Source organism: Dromiciops gliroides, chromosome 3 (genome assembly GCF_019393635.1).
Source record: "Dromiciops gliroides isolate mDroGli1 chromosome 3, mDroGli1.pri, whole genome shotgun sequence".
Lineage (NCBI taxonomy): Eukaryota > Metazoa > Chordata > Mammalia > Microbiotheria > Microbiotheriidae > Dromiciops > Dromiciops gliroides.
In genome coordinates this window covers 273,522,687-273,547,349 of record NC_057863.1, presented here as the reverse complement: position 1 = coordinate 273,547,349, position 24,663 = coordinate 273,522,687, and the positions used below count along the sequence as shown (strand labels likewise).

At 37.7% G+C, this 24,663-nt stretch overlaps 1 protein-coding gene across 1 annotated transcript in view; it reads right to left on the bottom strand.

Annotated features, from left to right (window-relative positions):
- DIPK2B (divergent protein kinase domain 2B) overlaps window positions 1-19,672 on the bottom strand; it is a 52,941-nt gene extending 33,269 nt beyond the window's left edge. Inside the window, 2 exon segments of the mRNA XM_043997207.1 lie at window positions 14,295-14,559; window positions 19,299-19,672. Coding sequence (XP_043853142.1) covers window positions 14,295-14,559; window positions 19,299-19,528 — 495 coding nt within the window. The 5' untranslated portion in view covers window positions 19,529-19,672.
- Between the last annotated feature and the right edge of the window lie 4,991 nt (window positions 19,673-24,663).

The following is a 24,663-nucleotide window of genomic DNA, read 5'->3' as shown; positions in this document are numbered from 1 at the left end:
TCAAAGATTATATCTAGCACTAATTGTCTTAACAAGAATGTTTATAAGTCCTCTTTTCTATTAAAGGATTATTTGTCTATGTAGGATTACATTGTATATACTCTTTTAAAATTTTGTCTTTTTACCACTCTGAACTTAACAAATACTTCCCTATACAAAGAAGAGGAAAATTTTGCACATGAGAGCTTAGATGTCTAGTTTCAAGTTGGTAGTTTTTTGTCATATTTAACACTGTACTTCAAATACTGCCCTGAATATGTCCCTTCTAAATTTAATTTTGACCAGACCACTTTCCACTTGTCAAAACAGTATTAATGGAATTATTAGTGCCTACCTCAACAGCTGAAGTTCTTGGGTTTACTGAATACTACCCTACTATGTCAGACGTGACTGAAACTACTCAAAAAAATCAACTAAGGATTTGCAGTGGTGTCAAACAGAAGTAGAAACAAATCCCTGCTTGCTACAGATTGATTAAAAAAAAAAGATAAATTAGAATTACTTATGTTGTATTGTATTTATTTTGTTAAACATCTCCTGATTACATTTTTATTTGGTTCTGGCAACACTGGGGGTTTTGCAGCCCCTTGTCCTTGAGTTTACGCCTCTGCTAGTTAAATCATCATGTTATCTGTAAGAAAGTAATAAATTGTTTCTCCTCTTTGCTATGCTTGTTCTCTCAGTTTTTTGTCTTGTCATATTGCTCTTAATAGCATTTCTAGAACTGTGTAAAATAGTAGTAGCAATGAATTAAAAAGTATCCATTAAATGCTTACTATATGCAAACAAAGCACTATGATAAACTTTTGAGATAAAAACTGCAGATTAAGACTATCCTTGCTATCAGTGAAGTCACACTCTTTCATTTATTTGTTTGTTTATCTATCATCTATCTATCTATCTATTCATTTATTCATTCATTCTTTCATTTGTTTGTTTGCAGGGCAGTGAGGGTTAAGTGACTTGCCCAAGGTCACACAGCTAGTAAGTGTCAAGTGTCTGAGGCTGGATTGGTACTCCCTAATCCAGGGCAGGTGATTTATCCACTGCCACCTACCTGCCCCTGAGGTCACACTCTTTTAAAAAAATGTAAGGAGGCAATTGGTGTTAAGTGACTTGCCCAGGGTCTCAGAGCTAGTCAGTGATTGAGGCCAGATTTGAACTTCAGGGCCGGTGCTCTATCCACTATACCACCTAACTGCCCCACATTCTAATGGAGACAGCAGATAGAGTAATGTTGAGCTGTAAGTCACAAAGAAAGACTCAATGGCAAAGATAAAACAGATAATAGCTCTTCTTTAATTGTCATTTACACTGATAAAACCAAATCCCTTTCTGATTTTGGACTATTTGACAGTGCCAGGGTCTTTCTTGGCAAAAATTTCTTTTCTGAGTCTTTTTATCAGCTTAGTGCTAGACACTTAATAGACATTCCATAAATACTTGTTGATCAAATGATTAAAAATCAACAAGCTCCCTTTGCTTCAATGAACTGTTGTGGTTAATAAAACAGTTGACTGCCACAACAAATTTGTTGAATAATTGAAATCCAGTGCTCCCTACAGAATATCAAAGTACTTGTCTTAAGCATGTTTTTTTTAGCCTACTCTCTTTAATCTAACTCTCTGTAATCTGGAGGTCTTTTGGTAGATTTGAGGGGGGGAGGGGGCCATGTGCTCAGAGGTGAAGGAATATCTTGGACCATATTGCACTGCACCATGAAAGGAGTGAGAAGGAGGGAGAGTGCACGGGAGTAAAAGAAAGAGGAAGGGAAGGAGAAACAGAGAGATAGAGAGGGAGGAGGAGGAGGAGGGAAGAGAGAGGGGGAAGAGAGAGAGGAGGAGACAGAGAGAAGGGAGAAGAGAGAGGGACAGAGATCAACAGAGAGAGAGAGAGAGAGATTGAGAGAGAGAGAATTAGTTAGTTTCTGGCTGTCTCTAGGGTTGACTAGGCTTTACTGCAGTCATTTGTAGGACGTGATAAAGGTTTCCCTGTGGCAGATGAAATAATCGCTGTGGCAGGCAGTTCAGTCAGGGCAGCCACGAAAAGTGAAAAACATTATTTCATGGTCTGTCATTTTGATTTAAGTATGCTAAAGTTGGTCATAATTCTTCACTGTGTTTGTTTTTTTGCCTTTTTTTTTTTTAAAGAAAGAATGGAGGGCAGTAGCTCCTGTCAGTTCTGCTGAGTTTCCGAGACTCTAACTTCAGTTTGGACTCCTGCTCACTGCTTTCTGCTGTACGAGGAAATCCCTCTGTCAGGTGGCATAAGTGGAATTCTAAACATTGTCCCTTCCTCACCCCTCCTCTCATTCCCTCCCAGGTCAGCTGAGGCAAAAGCTTGGGGTCTAAAGCCTGGAGAAGATGACTGAGAATGAGGAAGCCAATCAAGGGTCTGTCTTGACCTCTTTATTACTGAATTTGGGTGCTTCTTTTAGCTTTCTTCCCATATCATGCTGTGGCTTTTCTCTTCCCAAGAAGATACATGGAGGAACCTACATCATTGGCGTGTGTGAGCACATGTGGATGTTGGGGAATGAACAGAGGAAAGTGGGGGGAAACAGGCTAGGGATAAGATTAGGGGCATAGGGAGGAAGAGACTTCAGTCGGACTTCACTAACCTGGAAGGGTAGAAAGGACTCCATATATAGACCTTCCTGGGCCTTAGGGCTGTCAAGTCCTGATTTAAATCAAAACCATGAGTTGAAGGATAAAGCATCTTTAATTGAGATTAACAGGGCAACAAACTCACCACCCTGGGGGATATGCCATGAATGCAGAGCACAATGGATTTCCCAACTCCAAGATCCAGGCAGTTTTATTAGTGATACCAAACTTCTCCCAGAAACAAAGGCCTGTCTTCCCAGTGCATAGAGCACTGGACCCGGAGTCAGTAAGTCCCGAGTTCAAATATAGCCTCAGATATTTCCTAGCTGTGCGATCCTGGTCAAGTCACTTAAATGCTGTCTGTCTCAGTTTCCTCATCTGTAAAATGAAGTAGTACCCACCTCCCAGCATTGTTGTGAGGATCAAGTGAGATAATATTTGTAAAGTGCTTAGCACAATGCCTGGTATATAAAAGGCACTATCTAAATGTTAAATATGTGGATGTTTACAACAATGGTGTTAAGAGATGGCTATGGATTGTGAAATATCACAGGAATTAAAGAACTAAAGGCAAGAGGAAAGTATATGGTAGATGTGAGTAGTCTACAACATGTTACCAATGAAAAATTACTCAGTGGCATAAAGAATATCATCAGAGAGATATATGAACAGACTTTCTTGTTCTGTTGTTTCAGTCGTACCCAACTCTTCATTTAAAGTTTTCTTGTCAGAGATACTGGAGTAGTTTACCATTTCCTTCTCCAGCTCATTTTAGAGATGAGGAAGCTAAGGCAAAAAGGATTAAGTGACTTTGCCCAGGGTTACACAGCTAGTAAGGGACCAAAGCCAGATTTGAACTCAGGAAAATGAGTCTTCCTGACTTCAGGACAGGCACTCCGTGCCCTATGGCGCCACTAGCTGCCCAGCAAGAAGTATAGCTAACACTTATATATAGCATTTTAAGGTTGTGAAACACTACAGATGTTATTTCTTTGACCCTCCTAACAACCCTCTGAGTAAAATAATACAAATGTTATTTTGCAGATGAGGAAACTGAGACAACATGCAAACAAGCTACATACAAGGTAAAATGCAGATCATCAACAAAGGGAAGGCAGTAGCATTGAGGGGAATCTGGAAAGTTGTCTTCTAGAAGGTGAGATTTTAGCTAGAACTTGAAGGAAGCTGCCTCTTAGATTCCTTACTTTTCCTTCAATTCCAAGAGCATGTGCCATCTCTTGAGTGTCCCAGTTACTAGTATTCTTTCCCTCATCAAATTCCTTTGTAAGTGTACCCAGTGTATCTTCCCAGTAAAACACAAATTCTTTGAAGAAAAGAAGTTTTTGTTTTTGCCTTTGAATCTCAATGGTCTAGCACAATGTACTGTCCTTAACAAAAATTCATTGAGTTGGAACTGGATACATCTGGAAAAGGTCACAGGATGAGAATATCATATGGGGGCCATTAAAGAAAGAGTCTAATTATTAAATTCCAGTTATAAGAAAAAAACCACACCAACTAATCATTCTCAAAAAGAACTTTGAACAGTATGGGTGGGGTGGGGGCAAGGGGAAAAAATCTAGGATGCAAAAAATTGCTTCTGAGAAATTAATGCTGTTTGGCAGGATAAGGAAAGGAAACAGATATGTGCCAAATCATCACACTTCCTGGATAGCTGTTGGATTCCATTTTACTACATAATAGATGGGGAAATGTTAGTGAGGTTGTGGATAATACAATGTTGGCGGCTTTCTCATGGAGCCAGGATCCTTATCCACAGGGAAGAAAAGAGAATAAGTAATTGTAGATGGGCTTCAGGAAAATGAACACAGACTGAATTTGGTCCCCTGAGTTGAAGGAATAAAAGGGGAAAAAAAGAATATGTCCCTTGAGAAGGGAAGGAACCGACCAACCAAAAGTGAGAGCCATAGAGCATCCAATTCAGAACATATGGATGGTACCCTAGGGAGGGAAAGTGGAGATTATACTGAGCTAGTAATAATGAATGTCCAAAAAACAGAAAATGAAACAGCTTGAAATTCTGTATCTAACTAGCAGCTAGTCGAACAAGTCATGTAGCTTCCCAATCCAGAATAATAAGCATACTGAAATCAGAGGACAAAATAAAAATATGAGGCTGATATATGTGCACTCTGTAGACTTCATCATTCTTAAGGCTGAGCAGGAAGAAACATTTTGCTGGTTGTAGGAAAAAATAATCATTTAACAGACTGAGAGTTCTTTTCATGTGCCACTCCCCCAAAGTTGGAAAAATACTCTGCAGGGTCTCTGCCTTCAACAACAAAAAGTCAGTATTTATCCATACCTGAAACATCCTGGGAATTCACCCGCCATCATTTCTGTGCTTCCTTAATGCATTGACTGTCTTTCTCATCCACCCACCTTGACCATAATCTTGGTTTTGCTACTTTCTGCCTGTACAACTTCAGACTACCCCTCCTTGGGTCTCGGTTCCCTTTTTTGTAAAATAAAAGGGTCAGAGCAGATAGGAAAGATCTTTAAAATCTCCTCTAACTGTAGATCCTATAATTCCTTTTGGATGATGCCTTATTCTTCTTAGTGCCATACTCATAAAAGTACTTGATTAAGGAATTAACTCCATTGTGAAATGCATGAGACTTGAAAACCACAAAGTGCAGAAAAATGTCCAGATTTTGGAGCCCAGTGGCTGAGGTAACTGACTTAGGGTATTTATCTATCATGGTGGTTAACAAGCCCTAAAGAGGAGGGCAGGGAAAAGGACTAGGAAAAAATTATTAAACAAATTATCTGGGGACACTTTGTCCCTTTTGGTGTTTTACCTTATGCATTTAGAAAGCAGTTAGATGACATAGTGGATAGGGCTCTGAGTCTGGAATCAGGAAGATCTGAGTTCAAATACAGCCTTAGCCACTTATTAGCTGTGTAACCCTAGGCAAGTCACTCTCTGTGACTCATTAGTATTTACCTCTCAGGGTTCTTGTGAGGATAAAGTGAGATAATATTTGTAAAGCCCTTTGCAATCCCTAAAAGGCTATAAAATGCTAGTTATAATAATAATTATTATTTTAGATATTCTTCAGTGGTCTCCACATGCTTCTCATGATTTCCCAGGATTTCACACTTTGGTACCCAGTTCAGGTGTAATTTCACTAGATAGCAACCCATGTTTAGATCTTTCCCTCCTTTCCACACAGAACATACCTTTCCTAGGTTTTACTTCTTCATGGCCCCAGTCTCTTTTATAAAAGTAATTTTTCAGTTATCTTCAGTTATGTCCAACTCTTTGTGACCCCATGAATGGTTTGTCATTTTCTTCTCCAGCTCATTTTACACATGAGGAACTGAGGCAAGCAGGGTTAAGTGACTTGCCCAGGGTCATCTGGCTAGTAGGTATCTGAGACCAGATTTGAACTCAGGAAGATGTCTTCCTGACTCTAGCCTGACACTCTATCCATTGAGCCACCTAACTGTCCTATATAACAGTAATAATAGTTTACATTTACTTAGTACTATAAGATCTGTAAGGCATATTATTATATACATTGTCTCATTTGATCTTGATAATCATCCTCTGAGGTAGGAGCTATTATCCCCTTAGTATAGATAGATGAGAAAGCTAAGGCTCAGATGCTAGGAAGTATCTGAGGCTGGATTAGAACCTAGGATTTCTTGATTGTCTGGTCCAATGCTCCCAGCTACTTCAGAACTGCCTCATTTATCTAACAAGGATGGTTGTTGCTAAGTAACCTGGGGAACTAATCTCCAATGAATAGTGATAATAACAATAGCTTGTGTTTATTCAATGTTTTAAGGCACATACAACACAACTTGTGAAGTTAGTAGGGTTAATGACTTAATTTTATTAGTCTAACACAAGTAGCTATTGGCATGTCAACAACATATTTGTATCCCCGTGCCTAGCCCAGTACCTGACACATAGTAGGTACTTAATAAATGCTCGTTGATTGATTCTAGAGGCAATGCCTTAATGCAAGGGAGTTTGGTGAATGGTGGAAATGTTTAGGTTTTTCACATGCTTCCTGGGAGAGATATAAATAGGTCATTCAGGATCATTCACATCATTTGTGTCTTTCTTGAAATAGTTTCAGAATCCAAATATGGATTAGAGAAAACTATAGACCAGTTTCATTAATGAATATGGATGCAAAAGTCCTAAGTAAAATACCAGATAAAAGATTACAGCTATATATTACAAAAATATATATATATATTATGATCAAGTGGGATTTATATCAGGAATGCAGGGATATTTTAACATAAGGAAAACTATTAACATAATTGATTACATCAATTATAAAAATTTAAAATCATATGATTATATCAATAGATGTAGAAAAAGCTTTTGATAAAGTTTAGCACTCATAAAAGGATTTTTCCTTAAATTGATTTTTAAAAAAGCATTTATCTAAACTCATCAACAAGCATTATTTATAATGGGAATTAACTGGAGGTCTTCCCAGTAAGATCAGGTGTGAAACAAGACTGTCCATTGTCACCACTATTATTCAATATTGTATTGGAAATTTTAGCAATAGCAATAAGAAAAAAAAAAGAAATGGAAGGAATCAGAAAATGGAAGGAGGTGATAAAACTATCTCTTTTGCAGAAAATATGATGATATTTTTGGAAAATCTCAGAGACAACTAAAAGTTAGTTGAAACAATTAATTTTAGCAAAGTAGCAGGATAGAAAGTAAATCCACATAAATCAGCAGTATTCCTGAATATCACACACACATACACACACACACACACACACACACTCAGCAAGAAGAGATAGTAAAAAAAAATACCCCATTTGAAATAACTTTAGATAGCATAAAATATCTGGGAGTACAACTGCCAAAGCAAACCCAGGAACTATATAAACAAAATTATACAAATAATTGAAGAGATATCAACTATTCATGGGTAGGCAGGGCCAGTAAAATAAAAATGACAATTTTACCTAAACTAATTTATATATTCAATGCCATCCCATTTAAATTATAAAAATATTTTACTTAATTAGAAAAAATAATAAAATTAATTTGGAAAAACAAAAAGTTAATTAATATCAAAGGAAATGGTGAAAAAAAAAAGGTATAAAGGAAGTAGGATAAATAGTACCATATCTTGAAATGTATTACAAGGCAGTAACTACCAAAACTATCTGGTATTGGCTAAGAAAGAGAAAAGTAGATCAGTAAAAGAGAGTAGACATACAACTTACAGCAGCAAAGAAACAACCTTGTATCTGACCATTGTAAAGACTTAAGATATGGGGATAAGAATTCATTATCTGGTTAAAATTTTTGGGAAAACTGGAAAGCAGTATGGCAGAAACTGTCCATGGACTAATATCTCACACCATTTACCAAGATAAGGTCAAAATGGATACAAGACCTAGATATAAAGAGAAATTTTATAAGAAAATTGTAAGAAGCTGGAACATATCAGGCTTATGAAAAGGTGAACAACTTATGAATAGGAAAGGTGAACAACATGAATAATCAAGAGGTAGAGAGGAAAATTAGGAGTAAAATGGATAATTTTGATTACATTAAATTAAACATTTTTTGTACGAATAAAACAAATATAGCTAAGATTAAAAGGAAAACAGAAAATTTATATACAGTTCATCAGATCAAGGTCTCCTATCTAAAATGTATAAAGAACTTTGTTGAATCTATAAGAATACAAGTCATTACCCAATTGATAAATGGTCAAAGGATATGAACTGGCAGTTTTCCAATGGAGAAATCAAAACAATTTATAGTCATATAAAATGCTCTTAATCATTATTTATTAGAAAAATGCAGATTAAAACAACCTTGAGATATCATTTTATACTGACCAGATTGACTAAAATTATAGAAGGGAAAGTGACAAATATTGGAGAGGATGTAGAAAAATTGGGACACTAATTCATTGTTGGTGGAATTGTAAAATGGTCCAATAATTTTGAAAAGCAATCTGGAATTATGCCCAAAGAGTTATTAAGCTACCTATACCCTTTGACCCAGCAATACCACTACTTGGTCTATTTCCAAAGATGATTAGGAAAAAAGAAAAATAACCTATATGTTCTAAAATGTTTAAAGCAGCTCTCTTTGTGGTGACAAAAAATTAGAAATTGGGGATATGCCCAATTTCAATTGGGGAATGGCTGAACAAGTTGTGGTATACAATTGTGATGGAATATCATTGTGCTATAAAAAATGATGAACTCAATGTTGTTAGAAAAACATGGAAAAACTTGCAGGAAATAACAAGGAATGAAATCAGCAGGACTAAGAGAACATTGTATATAGAAACAGCAATACTGTTTTAAGAATAACTTTGAGCGAATTGTGTCTTTTATAAATACCCAAATTAAATTTTGTCTTTTATAAATACCCAAATTAACTATAAAGGACATGAAGAAAGACACTATCTGCATTCAGAGAAAGAACTGATAAATAGAAATATTTATAGAATAATTTTACATATATGTACGTATATATATGTATACACACATATACACATACCTGTTTGTGTCTAACAGTAGCCATCTCTAGGGCAGTGGAGAGGGGAGGGAAGGAAAAAAAAGAAAAAAAAGTACATGATAATTTTGTTGTGTATTTGAAAGGAATAGCAAATTGTGCATTAGATTTTCTGTTTCATGTACAATCATCTTTTTTATCGTACTTTGTTGTAGAAATGATTGTCTTATTCCATAAATTTTTAAAAAAGATAAAAAGAGATCCAAATATGGCCCTTGAATAGAATGGCCATGACCTTAAGCAGGTAACTTTTATTTAGTCCATAACCCCTTTGTACCTGTTGACTTATTCACAGAATAGGCAACGGGAACTTCTAGTCTTGAAGAGTTACTTGAGTGATAGAGAGATTGTGACTTGCCTATGGTCTCACAGTACATGCCGGAGATGGGATATGAACCCAGTTCTTCCTCCACACTATTTCAGGCTGGGATAAATGGATTCACTTCCTACCTACCCAAAGGAAAGTTTAAATAATCAAGTAATATGTAAAGCATTTTGAGAGAAGAGCTAATTGTACTGAAAGCATTGTTATTGTTGTGTGGGAGAACACTGGCTGGGGAGACAAGAGACTTGGGATGTGTGATTATAAGTCTTTTAAACCTCTCAATTTTAGTTTCTTTATCAAATGGAAAGAATACTTGCACTACCTACAAGAGTAGCTGCATGGAAAGTGTTTTGTAAAACATAAAGCTCTCTATCAATATAAGCTGTTGTTATTATGAGGAAAATAACAGATCAAGTAATGTCTTATTCTGTCTTCCTTTTAGGCTTCTCTTCACCCCCTTCTCTCTCCCTACCTGCCCTCTTCAAATTCTCAAAGACTTTCATTGTCTTCTTTCTTTTCTAAAACTCTATCAAGTATAATTTAGGCATCAATTTTAGGAGCTAGATGAGCTCTAATTCCTATGATTTTGTGTCCTGAAAGATAAAACAAATAGGCAACACTTTTGACCCCTTTAGAGAAACCTCTTCCAATGAACACTGACCAAGGGAAGGCTTTCAATAGTTTCAGCTCTAAAAAAATGCTGTGATTCCCAGTAGAAATTAAATTGTTGTGTGTATGAGAGGGGACTACAAAGCAATGAGCCTCATTCCACAAGCCTCATGTCAAAAACCTGTAGCATAACTTTACAGTTGCACCCTTAAGGAATTTTCATCATAGCTCTGTTTTATGAGCAATGTTTCTGCCTAGAATAAATGATTTGATCAAGAGAGAATTTTGCCAAACATGATTTCTGAAACAATGTTTTAGCTGTTTTCAACTACTCCTTTCCACTGACAGGACCATTTCATCTTTCTCCTACATGTGAGAGGAGTTTGAAAAATGACAAAAAAAACCCCAGCAATCCTTAAGATACTTCCCTATCCTTTTGTTAAAGGATAAAATGGTCTTTTGAAATGCCTAGTATTTTAAAAGGGGACTCTGGATTCCTCTGTAATTTTTTTTTTTTTTTGCTGAGGCAATTGGGGTTAAGTGACTTGCCCAGGGTCACACAGCTAATAAGTGTCAAGTGTCTGAGGTCGGATTTGAACCCAGGTCCTCCTGACTCCAGGGCTGGTGCTCTATCCATTGTGCCACCTAGCTGCCCCTCCTCTATAATTTCTAAAGAGACTTAGAGAATCGCCTGGGCACCCTGAGTGTTAAGAAGGGACTTGTCCTTGGTCAATGAGCTAGCGTGTATTAGATGCAGGATTTAACTCCAGGTCTTCCTGACTCCAAGGCTAGATCTCTATCCACTAGGCAATGCTGCCTGTCAAACTCATTATTTTATGAAAAACAAACTGAAATTGGGAACAAATAAAAATGAAGGAGAGAGGGAGCTCAACCCAATGGATAGATGGTCAGCTTTGGACTCAAGAAGATCTGGGTTAGATTTCTGCCTCTGAAACTTAACTCGTACTGTGACCTGAGGCAAGTCACTTAACATCTCAGTGCTCCAGGCAACTTCCTAAGGCTTTCTAAAACTATTAGTTGCTGGATGAGTAGCAGATCAGCAAGGAACACAAAAAAATTTCTAAGGGAGTCCCTTTGATCCACAAAATCCTAGGGACCTCCCTTCCCAACCCCACTTCCCTCTCCCCCCAATGAATGAAGAGTAATTTGTTTACTAGTTATATCTAAACATCATAATATTTGCTCATAAACTCATATTTGAACTAAACAACCAATGTACTTTCTGGTTAATTTCATTATTTTCCATATTCCATCCACTTAAAAAAAAACGTGATGTGGGAAACAGAAATGTTGACATCTCTGGTGTAAACCTTGGAAAAACTCCACACTGCCATCTTGTGGGTGCCAAGAAGCTGTCAGTGTTGGAGGAAAGAAGTCTGGGTACAGCGTCATGTAGTTTAGGGGAAGGGAGAGGAAAACATGATGAATAAATATTCCTTCCTCTGCCTGATCATTGGTGGGTGGGGTCAAGAACCCTTTGCAGTTGTGATCACTGGAGAGGAAGTCTTCTTTTTTAAAATGGTTTTCCAAGAAGACACATCACACACTCTGGACTAAGCTTCAGTTGTGGGTGTTGGTTAGCATTTCTTTCTCCAGTATGTTCAGTCATTATGACATAGCCCTGTCAGAAGTAGCAGTGGTGGTGATAGGGGAAGGGGAACGTTGCCTGTTTTTACTAGCACCCTTAAAATAAGGTTTCATCTTGTTTGTTTGTTTTTTTCTCCTATCCTTGATTTTAGTTCCTGGTCCCTTCCTCTCCTTGGCAGTCACCCTTGCTGTATTTTGCTTCTGGCTCAGAAGGTGGGCACGTGTCCCATTCACTTGAAAGAAAGCCATCCTTGGTTTAAAAAACAAAACAAAACAAAACAGTACTCTACCCTTCCTGGCAAAGGCCAGAAGGCAGTCTCCCTAAGTCAGACTGGGCCTCTGAGGAGGAGGATGGAAGCTTTCTTCCAAGTTAGCTTTATTTATTTATCAGCAGAATTGACAGTCACGGCCCTGCTTGTTTCAGGGGCTGCATGGTTATGTATGTCCTAGCCCTCCTCCCAGCGGCTTCCTTTCATTCTCTTGTGTTTTTTTTTCTCCTCTATCCTCTGCCTGGGCATTCTTACCAGTCCTCTAGAGATGGAATACTGAGCAAAGCACCTGGATCCTTGCATACCCTGGAGAAAAAGGCCTGGATCTGGGGGCCAACACATTTCTGTGGAGCTAAGAAAATGTGACTCAGGAAGACATAAGGCAGAACAACCTCAGAGTCTCCCTGGAGCTTGCTGGAGAGGATCCCTAGGACCCCATACCAGCAGCCAGCTACATGGTGTGATTGGGGGGAAGGTCTCTCTTGTCTCAAGACAATTCCCTAGCTTTTGAATTTCCCACCCAAATGTATTCTGTTAATTTAGGGTAGCAGTTCTTAAAGTATACTTGGGAGCCCTCAACACCCTTTCATGGGATCTGTGGGGTCAAAAATATTTTTATTATAATAGTAATAATAATACATTTTAATTTCTAATGTGGTAAATATTGAGAGACAAGCCACATAAACAAAAGCTCTTTGGGGAGGGGGAATCCTCAGTTTTTAGGAGTATGAAGAGGTCCTGAAGCTACGAAGTTTGAGAACTATTGATTTGGAGTATTTATTAAAGGACCATATATGTGTGTGTGAGTATGGGTATACACATACATATCTATATGTACAAAGATAGATAGATAGATAGATAGATAGATAGATAGATAGATATTTATATGTGAATATATTTATATCTACCTAGATATATCTATGTATAACCAGATATATACATACAGATATTTATTTATCTACATACAAGCTCTCTCTCTGTCTCTCTGTGTCTGTCTGTCTCTCAAAAGAGTGGCATATAAATTAATTGATAGCCATTTGTATGAATTAGTTTTTCCACTTTAGCTAGGTAGTCCCCTGGGGAATGGAACAGAACAGGTAAGTTTTGATGAAGAGAAAGGCTCTAGCTCTGAGTCTGGATACCTTTTCACCCAAGACAATTAGCATGAGTTAAAGCAGTACCCAGAGCTGTATCTAGCAATTCTGGTGCCCAAGGAAACAGCATAAGAAGTTTATCTTCAGGGCAGCTAGGTGGTGCAGTTATTAGAGCACCGGTCCTGGAATCAGGAGTACCTGAGTTCAAATCCGGCCTCAGACACTTAACACTTACTAGCTGTGTGACCCTGGGCAAGTCACTTAACCCCAATTGCCTCACCAAAAAAAAAAAAAAAAAAGAACATTGCTGGGGAGACTTGGAGGTAGGAATGAATGGCCAAGGTGGGCAGTGGGGGCAGGCCAGCAGAAACTCAATCAGACCATCTGGTAGTTTTCTAGTTTAATTAGTCTTGTTAACTAGGTGTTAAATTCAGTTGTTTCTGCTGATGAAAGAGTGAAAAGTGCCGGCTAAATGTAAATATAACAAGTTAAAAATGTATAAAAGTGCTGGGTGAATGTAAATATAAGATGTTAAAAACCATTAACATTTTTAAAAAAATTTCACCCCTCTCTGAATGTCCTTGGGAAACCTCCAGGTAGTCTTCCTTAATGGGGAGAATACTGGAGATTGTGGGATCTTCCCACCCTCTCATTGGTTGATTACCCTCCTCCTTTTGGGGTCTTTCCATAATCCACTGCCTTGGATACACAGAATAATAAAAATGATTATAACTAGCATTCATATAGTACTTACTGTGTGCTAGCCATTGTACTAAGTGCTTTTTGTAATATCATCTCATTTGATCCTCACAACAACCCTGGGAGATAAGTGCTATTATCATCTCCATTTTATTTATAGTTGCAGAAATTGAAGCAAGCAGAGGTTAAGTGACTTGACATTAAGAATCTGAGGTAGGGTTTGAACTCAGGTCTTCCTGACTCTGTGCAGAACACTTTATCTATTGTACCATGTAGAGTTGCCTCTCAGAGGCTGATAGATTAATAATGGTAGTCAAGGACAGAACCAATGTCTCCTAAGTTAGGGAGGGGAGAGAGAGACAGAAAGAGAAAGAGAATGAGAGGGAGAAGGAGGGGAGAGACAGAGAGACAGAGAGAAAGAGACAGAGACGGAGACAGAGTCACAGAAGAGAGAGAGAATGCATGTTCATGTGTTTTGAATGTTCACATGTACTGTAGTTGGCATGTACTGTGCATCTATAAGAGACAGTTCATTACCTGCACCAGGTCTGGAGTGAGGCGTTTGGCCTTCAGCCACTTTTGGACTCTCTCTGTTTTCCTCAGGACTCTCTCAATGCTGCAGTTCTTTGAACCAGAAGCTGATGCACAGATTCTCCTATCAGAAAGTTCATTTTGGTATTTACTTATTAACCTGGAAATCTCCACTGGGCGCCAGCTTTTGGTATCATCTGAGTAGTTTGCAGGGTAAGTGGAGAAATAATCAGGAGGAAGTTTGAGGTGGGAGGCAAGCCAGTTGTCAAACCTGCAAAAAAGAAATACCTTTTTAGGGTCGGCCAATGGAATGAAGAGGTATGGGAATTGGGGTGGCAGGGAAAGGGGAGGGACATCATTATCCCTTTAGAGAGTTGCACAGTGAGAGAGCTAGAAGGGACAGGAGGGAATAGCTACTTGAATCCCGCCCCCCACACTTTAGCTTTACAGATAGAGATGAAGAGGTTTGTCTACCATCACATTAGTCTGGAAGTTGGATGCTCTAAACGGCAGGATTAATCCTAGATTAATGTAAGCTCTACCCCAAATCAGATAAATTAAGGGAAAGAGGAAGATGAAAAGAAGAGGGGACAGGGTAGAATGAAAACTTTATCTGGTTGCCTCTGAATTTGAAGCTAGAGGAGTTGGATCGCATCCTGACTTCCTCTCTCCAGCTGTGAAACCTTGGACAAATAAAATCACCTCTTTTGACCCTGGCTTCCTTTTCCGTAAAATGGCCTAGAGAATTGTTAAAGTCCCTTCCTCCTCTAATCAATAAGGTCCTTCATCTCCAGACACACCTCTGTGAAGAAGGGTTATTCTTCATTTGCTTGAAATCTTGAGCTTTTTGAAGTGGGGGAGGGGGGAAGGGTAGAGGTGTCTGTGTTGATAGGTAGGTCCCTAAATGGGACACCAGGAACTGGAAGAGGAAAGAGGATGATAGAAACAAATTACCCTATCTTGAATGGATTTTAGGACACTGGTCACAGAACCCTAGAATGTTAAAATGTTAAATTAAGCTGGAGGGGATAGAGATACTCAAAGTACGGTCCACGGACCCCTGGGGGTCCCAGAGACCCTTTTAGGGGGTCTGTGAGGTCAAAACTATTTTTATAATAATACTAAGATGTAATCCTTTTCTGACTACATATCTTTGGGAGGCCAAACCAAACCGAAACAATGTATTACAACAGATTCAATACAGAAACAGATATGGGAAACAAGATATCTTTTGTTAAACCAGAAATTAAAGAGATTTGCAAAAATAGGTTAAAACAATATATAAATATGTAAAACATGTAAAAATATCATTCTCTAATTTTTTATTTAGGAAAATATTATTTTTCATTAAGTTCTTTATATGAACATGTTTGTTGTTCTTATTTGTAAATAAATTACTAAATATTTTAAAATCTATCAGTTTTAAATTTTAATATAGTAAATGTCAATAGATATAATTCACATAAACAAAGGTTCTTAGGGCTACAAATGTAAAGGGATCCTGAGACCAAAAAGTTTGAGATCTCCTGATCTAATCTAGTCTCCCTCATTTTAGATGAAGAAGGTGAGGCTGAAGAGATGAAATGATTTGCTCAAAGTCTAGGATTAGAAAGTACAGAGAGAGGCAGTGTCATATAGTGGGAAGAGAACTGGATTGGCAGTCAGAGGACCTAAGTTCAAATACTCATGACTTACTACCTGTGTGACCTTGGACATGTCACAACCTATCTGGGCTCATCAGTATTTAAAAACAAACAAACAAACAAAAACCAAGATGTTGAAGCAGATGATCTTTAAGGTCATTTCCATCACTAAATTCTAGAAAATATTTTGAGAACTACAGAGAGAGAACTGATGAACCCTGAATGGAAATTAAAGCATACTTTAAAAAGTCTTTGGGGGAGCCAGATGGCGCAGTGGTTAAAACGCTGGCCCTGGATTCAGGAGTACCTGAGTTCAAATCTGGCCTCAGACACTTAACACTTACTAGCTGTGTGACCCTGGGCAAGTCACTTAACCCCCATTGCCCTGCCAAAAAAAAAAAGCCTTTAATTTTATTGCTTTATTTTGCTTATGTTTTCTTTTGCGTCATGGCTAATACAGGTATAATTTGGTATGACCTTGCATGTATAATTAAAATTGAAGTGCTTGCCTTCTCAATGAGGGAGGAAGGAAAGAATTTGGAACTCAAAATTAAAAAAAAAAAAGATTGTTAAAAATTCTCCTACATGTAATTGGGAAATATTTAATGAAGTTTTTAAAATAAAAAAAAAAAGGAAATATTTTGGGCACTCACCCATCCCGACCTCCCTGAGGGCATGTTATAGCAAGTCTCTCTTTAGCACATGAAGACACAGAAACTTATAGTTGTTTTTGCCCCCACTTCTGTGGAGGGTAACCCTGTGGTTGAGTTGAATGCAGGAGGTTTGAAGGTTATATTAGGAGCATAGGTTTAGAGGTGTAGGAGATTTTGGAGGCTTGTCTACTCCACAAATGAGGAAACTAATGTCCAGAGATGAGAGAGACAGTATGGTCCAATGGAGAGAGGACTGGATTTGGAGTAAGAAGATCTTAGCTTGACTTCTGACTTTCCCTTTTATTACCCACTGTGAGTGACTGGTCAAATCAATCACTTAACCTTTTAGACCTAAAATGAAGGAATTAGATAACTTCTAAGAACCCTTCTTGCTCTAAATCTACTATCTTGTGAACTTCACGATAGTACAACCAGGATTTCTTCCATTGTATAATGCTGTCTCTGTCTAATACCTGCTGCTGAGTACTGAGTTCTGCTTGGCTCTTATTGGCTCTTGGCCTCTGTCTAGACAAAAAGAGCTGAGACTACAAAGTAGTGTGGTACAGACTGAGAGTGAGGAAGAGGGAACAATGCCTCACCTTTGCACCTGGTATGGTAAGACATTTATTCTGAGCTCAGAGGAAAGTAGTTTAAGATATTTCTACACAGGTCTATCTATACCAGATCTCAAAGTGTACTAAAAAGTGGTAATTATCAAAATAATCTAGTACTGGCTAAGAAATAGACTGGTGGATCATGGAATAGATTAAGTACACAATACATTGTAGTAAATGACCATAGTAATCTAGTATACGATAAACCCAAAGATCTAAGATTTTGGGACAAAAACTCATTATTTGACAAAAACTGCTGGGAAAACTGGAAAATAGTATGGCAAAAACTAGGTATAAACTAACATCTCACATTGTATACCAAGATAAGGTCAAAATTTGGAACACAAAACTAAAAATGAATTGTTAAAATTATTTTAACATGTAATTGGGGGAATATTATTTTAAAAATAATTTTTAAAAAGATGCTTCTACACAGGAGGATTTGGGAAGGTTAAATGAATGTACGTAGGGAAGTCAATGCCAAGGTCTCCAGTGCCTGCTTTCAATATGAGGAATATCTAGTCCTGGTTCTCTGAAATGTTATAGTATAGCAAGAAGTAGCACTAAAACACTCCTTTCTTCCCAAATACACCTATTTAGGGGTGTGCTGGAACCAGTCTGAAGTAGCTAAGGGAGAGCCTATTGTTAAAGTTTGCAGTGTGAGTAAGTGTTTACAAGTCAGAAATCAGCAGATGCTACAAATTGATTTCTACCATTGATTTCTTGTTTTATTCATTATGTGACCATTAATTGCCTAGACTTAGGAAAGGGATGGAGAAAATGTTAATCCAGATAAACTGAAAAGTACTCCCCTTCCTTAGAGCCGGTTGTTAAATATTTACCAGCATGCCTCTGTCTCTCATATGTGCATGTTATACATATCTGTCAAATTTGGATAGATTCTATCAGCCTCCAGGAACATTTTAGATGATACAGAATCAGAATGGCAAATCTAGAAGAGACTTTAAAGATCTCATTTTCAAGATGAGGAAATCCAGAGAAGGAAAGCTAGAAGAACTTTCTATTTAAATACTCTGTGTGTATACATTTATACATATTTATTAATTTTATATTTATGCTACATATACTTTATAGGTTGACTCTGCCTTTAGGCTATAACTCACTATGAGTAAGGATCTTTCTAGTTTTCGTCCTTGTATGCCCAATGACTAACACATATGTGTTGATTGATTGATGAATCCATGTCCTCCAATTTTAAATCCTGGACTCTCTACTACACCACGTTTACAGAAAGTCATTTCTTTTAAAATAATCAATCAATAAGAACTATTATTTAAGTGCCTAGTATGTGCCAGGTAATTGCCAGGAGTTGGAGGCAAAAAGATCATCTAGCAATTTCTCAGTTATTCCCATTGTCACCAATAGCCTTCTAAATCTGGTTAGAGATGGACCAGTCAGGACTGTGTGCTAGTCTGTCTGCACACTTTATTTACAGGCATGTGTAGAAACTGATTTTTGATGGTAACTTAGGTCTCCTTAAAGGGGAAACCCAAGCTTTAGGTCCATATTTTTGTCCAGCATCAACTAGAGGCAGCTAACCTTAATTGTAGGAAAGAAAGGAAAGAATTTTTAAAAACCTCAGGTCAATTATCTGGGGAAGAAATTGAACCATACACTTCAGGGAGCTTACACGTTGCAGAACACCTTCTGAGGTTACACCCCTGCTGGAACCGTCCATCTGTTTCTAAGCAGTGAGTGCCCTGTCTGTATGAGACTTAACATTGACTAGGTCTTCTCACTGTTATGGGCCACATCTCAATAGGAAACTTTCTGGCATTAGAAAGTAATTCTGCTGTGAGCTCAGCTACTGGGCTATACAAAGCAGTGTTATAGCTGTCCAAGGCAGGCCTATTTATAGAAAGGAAATGTTTAAATCTCTGCTTAAACCTCCCTCTTCCCCCAACTTTAAATGTCATATTGAGTGCTGAAATCTGGCCCGGTTCCCCCCATTTTCCAAACTATTGCTAGGATGATTAAAACAACTCTAGCCCACAAATCCCATACTGCTTTGTCTTTAGCAAAGGGCTTGGGAATAGGTTTTTATTTTTCCTTTCAGAATTATTTGACTGAATTTCTGACCTGATTTCTTCTTTAAAGAACTTCTTACAAATGGATGTCCCGATGCAGGCGTTGCATTTGTCAAGTCCCAGGAAAGTCCGGCCAAAATTGTAGCTAGGTTTGACCCGGGGCACCATCGACGGAGCAATGAGAGCTTCGGATGAAGAAATGCAGCTCAGGGTCACAAACTGCAGCAGGGTCAACAAACCTAGACAGGGAGAACCCAAGGGACAGCTAATCAAAGACTCCATCTACTGAGACTGGGCCTCCTGCCTTTAGGCTGTCTGCTGCTTACCCGGCTCTAGACTGGCTGAACCTTAGGGCAAAACAGTGAACCCAAAGTCACTTGAATTAAGGGATCAGATGCCATCCCAATCCTGCGGATGAGGTTCTAAGTTTGGGGGTTTGGGTGGGAAGGAGCTTGGCTCTCAAGGGGTTGGGCTGGAGGAGGTGAGGAAATACATGGAGGATGCTGATAACACATGTTTCCATAGTTACTTTTTCCTCTGCTTGGTGCAGCTGCTTTGAGCTCTGCTGACCCTCCCCTCCACAGACTTGGGAAACACAATGGTCAGGGCTCATCCGCAGAGTCTGAAGTGAAATTGCAGGATATCCTGATGAAGCAGGAAGAATGCATACAGGACTTATGACCTCCAAGCTCTCCCGGAGAGAGAAGACCCTTGATTTCCTGGAGGATATTTACTTCAAAATGATTTAAAGAGGCAAGCCCTGGATTTTAACCATGGGATTGTCAGGATCAGAAGGATTTTTTGGGAAAAAAGATTATATCCTGTGTAGTGGTTCAACATATACATGGTCTTGGAGTCAGGAAAACACTGGGATCAAACCTCACCTAAGACATTTACTAACTGTGTAACCCTGGGCAACCTACTTAACCTGTCTTAGCCTAGTAGGTGCCTTTATCTATAAAATGGGATCTTCTTTTTTTTTTTTTTGAGGGGCAATGGGGATTAAGTGACTTGCCCAGGGTCACACAGCTAGTATGTGTCAAATGTCTGAGGCCGGATTTGAACTCAGGTACTCCTGAATCCAGGGCTGGTGCTTTATCCACTGCGCCACCTAGCTACCTAAAATGGGATCTTAATAGTCCCCATCTCATAGTATTGTTGTCAGTCTCAAGTGTAATAAAACATATAAAGTGCATTGCAAACCTTAGGGGAAGAAATGGAAGACACTATTATTATATTATATATTATATGTATGTGTCCTCCCCCACTATAAAAACTCCTTAAAACAAACCCTTGTAACAAATATGTACATTTATGGGGGTGGGAGGAAATCCCATTTTAGCCATGTATAAAAGTCTGTGTCCCCTTCAACATATTAGTCCATCACATATCTGCCTGAAAATGGGTAGCATTTTCCATCATTACTCCTCTGGAATCATAGTTGATCATTGCAATGATAGGCGTTATTAAGTCATTCAAAACTGATTATTTTATAGTGTTATTGTTATAAATTATCTTATCAGTTCTGTTAACTTTATTCTTTATCAGTTTGTATGCCTTCTCTGGTTTCTTTTGACCATTTTCTTTTGTCATTTTTTTTTTCTTTTTCGGTGAGGCAATTAGGGTTAAGTGACTTGCCTAGGGCCACACTACTAGTAATTGTTAAGTGTCTGAGGCTGAATTTGAACTCAGGTCCTCCTAAATCCAGGGCCAGTGCCCTATCCACTGCGCCACCTAGCTGCCCCTCTTTTGTCATTTCTTAAAACAAATAGTATTGGGGCAGCTAGGTGGCGCAGTGGATAAAGCACCGGCCCTGGATTCAGGAGTACCTGAGTTCAAATCCGGCCTCAGACACTTGACACTTACTAGCTGTGTGACCCTGGGCAAAGTCACTTAACCCCAATTGCCTCACTAAAAAAAAAAACCAAAAACCAAAAACCAAAAAAAACCAAATAGTATTCCTTTGCATTCACATGCCAAAATTTGTTCAACCATTTCCCAATTGATGGACAACCTTTTAGTTTACAGTTCTTTTTCACTACAGAAACAACTGCTCCAAGTATTTGTCTATATAAAGGACCCTTTCCTCTTTCTGCAGTCTTTTTTATTTTTTATTTCTTTTTGGCAGGGCAATGAAGGTTAAGTGACTTGCCTAGCTAGTAAGTGTCAAGGGTCTGAGGCCGGATTTGAACTCAGGTCCTCCTGAATCAAGGGCCAGTGCTTTATCCACTGTGTCACCTAGCTGCCTCCTATAATCTCTTTTGAGCTCACTAGGGAGTTAATGGTTTCCCTTCTAATCTTGGGCTATTAGGTTCATTTGCTTCTGTATTTTGTGTACCTAATCTGATTCACTGATTAACCTTTGTTTTTTAACCAGTACTAAATTGATTTGGTGATTACTGCTTTTTAGTATAATTTCAAATCTGGTTGTGCTAGTTTCCTTTTCTGTTCACTTTGTTTTCATAATTTCCCTTGAGGTTCTTGACATTTTGTTCCACCAGATAAATTTCATTATTATTTTTTCTAGCTCTACAAAGTAATTCTTTGGTATGATGTTGAATAAAGTAATTTAGGTAGTATTGTAATTTTTGTTATATTAGCTTGGTCTGCTCATGAACAATAATTTCTCAATTATTTGGATTTGTCTTTATTTCTCTAAACAATGTTCTGAAATTGTATTATATATGTGGATTTATTTAATACCCTGGAACTTTGCTGAAGTTATTGTTTCAATTAATTTCATTTGGCTCTCTAGGGTTCTCTAAGTATATACCATCATATGATCTGGAAAAGATATTTTAAAAATGCTTCAAATCACTAATAATATAAGAAATGTGAATCAAACTGACCCTGAGGTTTCATCTCACATTCAGCAAATTGGCAAAGATGGCAAAAGTTGGAATGAATAGTAAGTGTTAGAGGGTTTGAAGATAGGTACACCATTGGTAGAATTGTGAATCAATTCAATCATTTTTGGGGCAGCTAGGTGGTGCAGTGGATAGAGCACTGGCCCTGGAGTCAGGAGTACCTGAGTTCAAATCCGACCTCAGACACTTGACACTTGCTAGCTGTGTGACCCTGGGCAAGTCACTTAACCCTCTTTTCCTGGAAAAAAAAGATATTTAAAAATTAAAATTGAGCAAATGGAAGCCAATTGACTTTATGAGAACTCCAGAAACAATAAAACAATACCCAAAGAATGAAAAAATAGAAGACAATGTGAAATATCTCATTGGAAAATGTGAATGAGATTGTCCCTATCCCTTAGATATAAGTGACTTAATGATGGTACTAATCAGTTTATGTCCATACAAACTGTGATTTAAAAATATTTATATATTCTTTAGTAGCTTAAGCAAATAATAATGAAGTAAGATAGATATTGGTAGAGCAAATACAAATGCTATATTGTCAACTTGTCTTGAATCTATCTGACTTCCAATTGTGGTTAAATATAGCTACTAATCAGCTTAAAGGTCAAATACCAAAAATAGTAACTTCTGAGCTGAAAGGGACCAATCAGATCTAGGGAGAAGTTGGAAAGTTTCGCTTCAAGCAATATGGTGAAAAGCCTCAACATTAGAAAACAAGTTAGAGGAATGGGGCAAGAGAGTCTTCATCTGAGGTTGCAAAAATACATTCCAATAGATGGGTTTCTATGTTATGAGCCTGCTACTTAGTAATGGGACTATTTTAAGTAAAGTATATAAGATGGAAAGTGACTGTGCTGATATCAGACTGGTGGATTCTTCTCTGCATTCTATACTTATTGAATATATACTATTTATTGTGTATAAATATCTGAGGATCCTGAAGCTCGGGGTCTTTGGGTCCTAGACCTGAGAATGGTTTTATTGTAAGACAGGATCCCTCTCTCAATAAACCTATTTTATTTGGCTTGGAAACTTTGTTTTTTTCTTTGTCTAATATTGGGACTTAGAAATTTTTGCAACAAAAATCAAATGACCTGGAAAATAAATCTAGTAGATATCATTTTAACATTATTGGACTACCTGAAAGTCATGACCAAAAAAAGAGCTTAGATATCATCTTTTAAGAATTTATGAAGGAATACTGACCTCATATTCTAGAACCATAGGGTAAAATAGAAATTGAAAGAATCCAACAATTACCTCCTGAAAGAGATCCAAGAATGAAAACTCCAAGGAATATTATAGCCAAATTCCAGAGCTCCCAAGTCAAGGAGAAAATATTGCAAGTAGTTAGAAATATACAATTCAAGTACTATGGAGCCACAGTCAGGCTCACATAAGAGTTAGCAGCTTCTACATTAAAGGACTGGAAGACTTAGAATATGATACTCTGGAGGGCAAAGGGACTCAGATTACAACCAAGAATCACTTATACAGCAAAACTGATCATAATACTTCCAAGGAAGAAATGGGCATTCAATGAAAAAGAGGACTTTTAGGCATTTTTGATGAAAAGACCAGAGCTGAATAGAAAATTTAATTTTCAAATTCAAGACTCAAGAGAAGCATAAAAACGTAAACAGGCAAAGGAAACCACAAGGGACTTTAAAAGGTTAAACTGCTTATTAAAACAAATGTTGAAAGCTTTACATGTAACTGGAAAAAAATACCATTAAGATTTAAAAAAAGGTTAAACTGTTTACATTCCTATATGGGAAGATGATAATTGTAACTCATAACAACTTTTTCATTATTAGGGTAGTTGGAAAGAGTATATGTAGACAGAGGGTACAGGTGTGAATTGAATATGAAAGGATAATACCTAAGAAAAAAATTAAGAGTGATAGAGGAATGCACTTGGAGAAAGGGAAATGGAGAGGGAGAGGTAGAATGGGGCAAATTAACTCACATAAAAGAAGAAAGAAAAAGTGGAGGTGAGGATTGGGGATATGAGGGGGAGCAAATGAACCTTACTTTCATCACAATTGGCTCAAAGAAGGAATAGTGTACACAATTCAATTAGCTATAGAAATCTATCTTACCCTGCAGGAAAGTAGTATGGGGAGGTGATAAGAGGGGGGTGGGGTGGGTAATAGAAAGGAGGGCAGATTGGGGGAAGGTGTAGTTAAAGCAAAACACTTTTGAGAAGTGACAGAATGAAAGAGAGAAAAGAATAAATCGCGAGTGGGGAAAGAGAATAGGATGGAGCAATAATAACTGTGGAAAAAAATTTGAAGGAAGTTTCTCTGCTAAAAGTTTAATTTCTCAAACATATAGAAAACTGAGTTGAATTAATAAAAATCAAAGCCATTCCTCAATTAATAAATAATCAAGATATGAACAGTTTTCAGATGAAGTAATCAAGGCTACTTATAGCCATATGAAAAAAAATGCTCTAATTCATTGATAGGAGAGATATAAATAAAAATAATTTGGGGGTACTAACTCATATCTATTAGATTGGATAATAAAACAGAAGAAGGA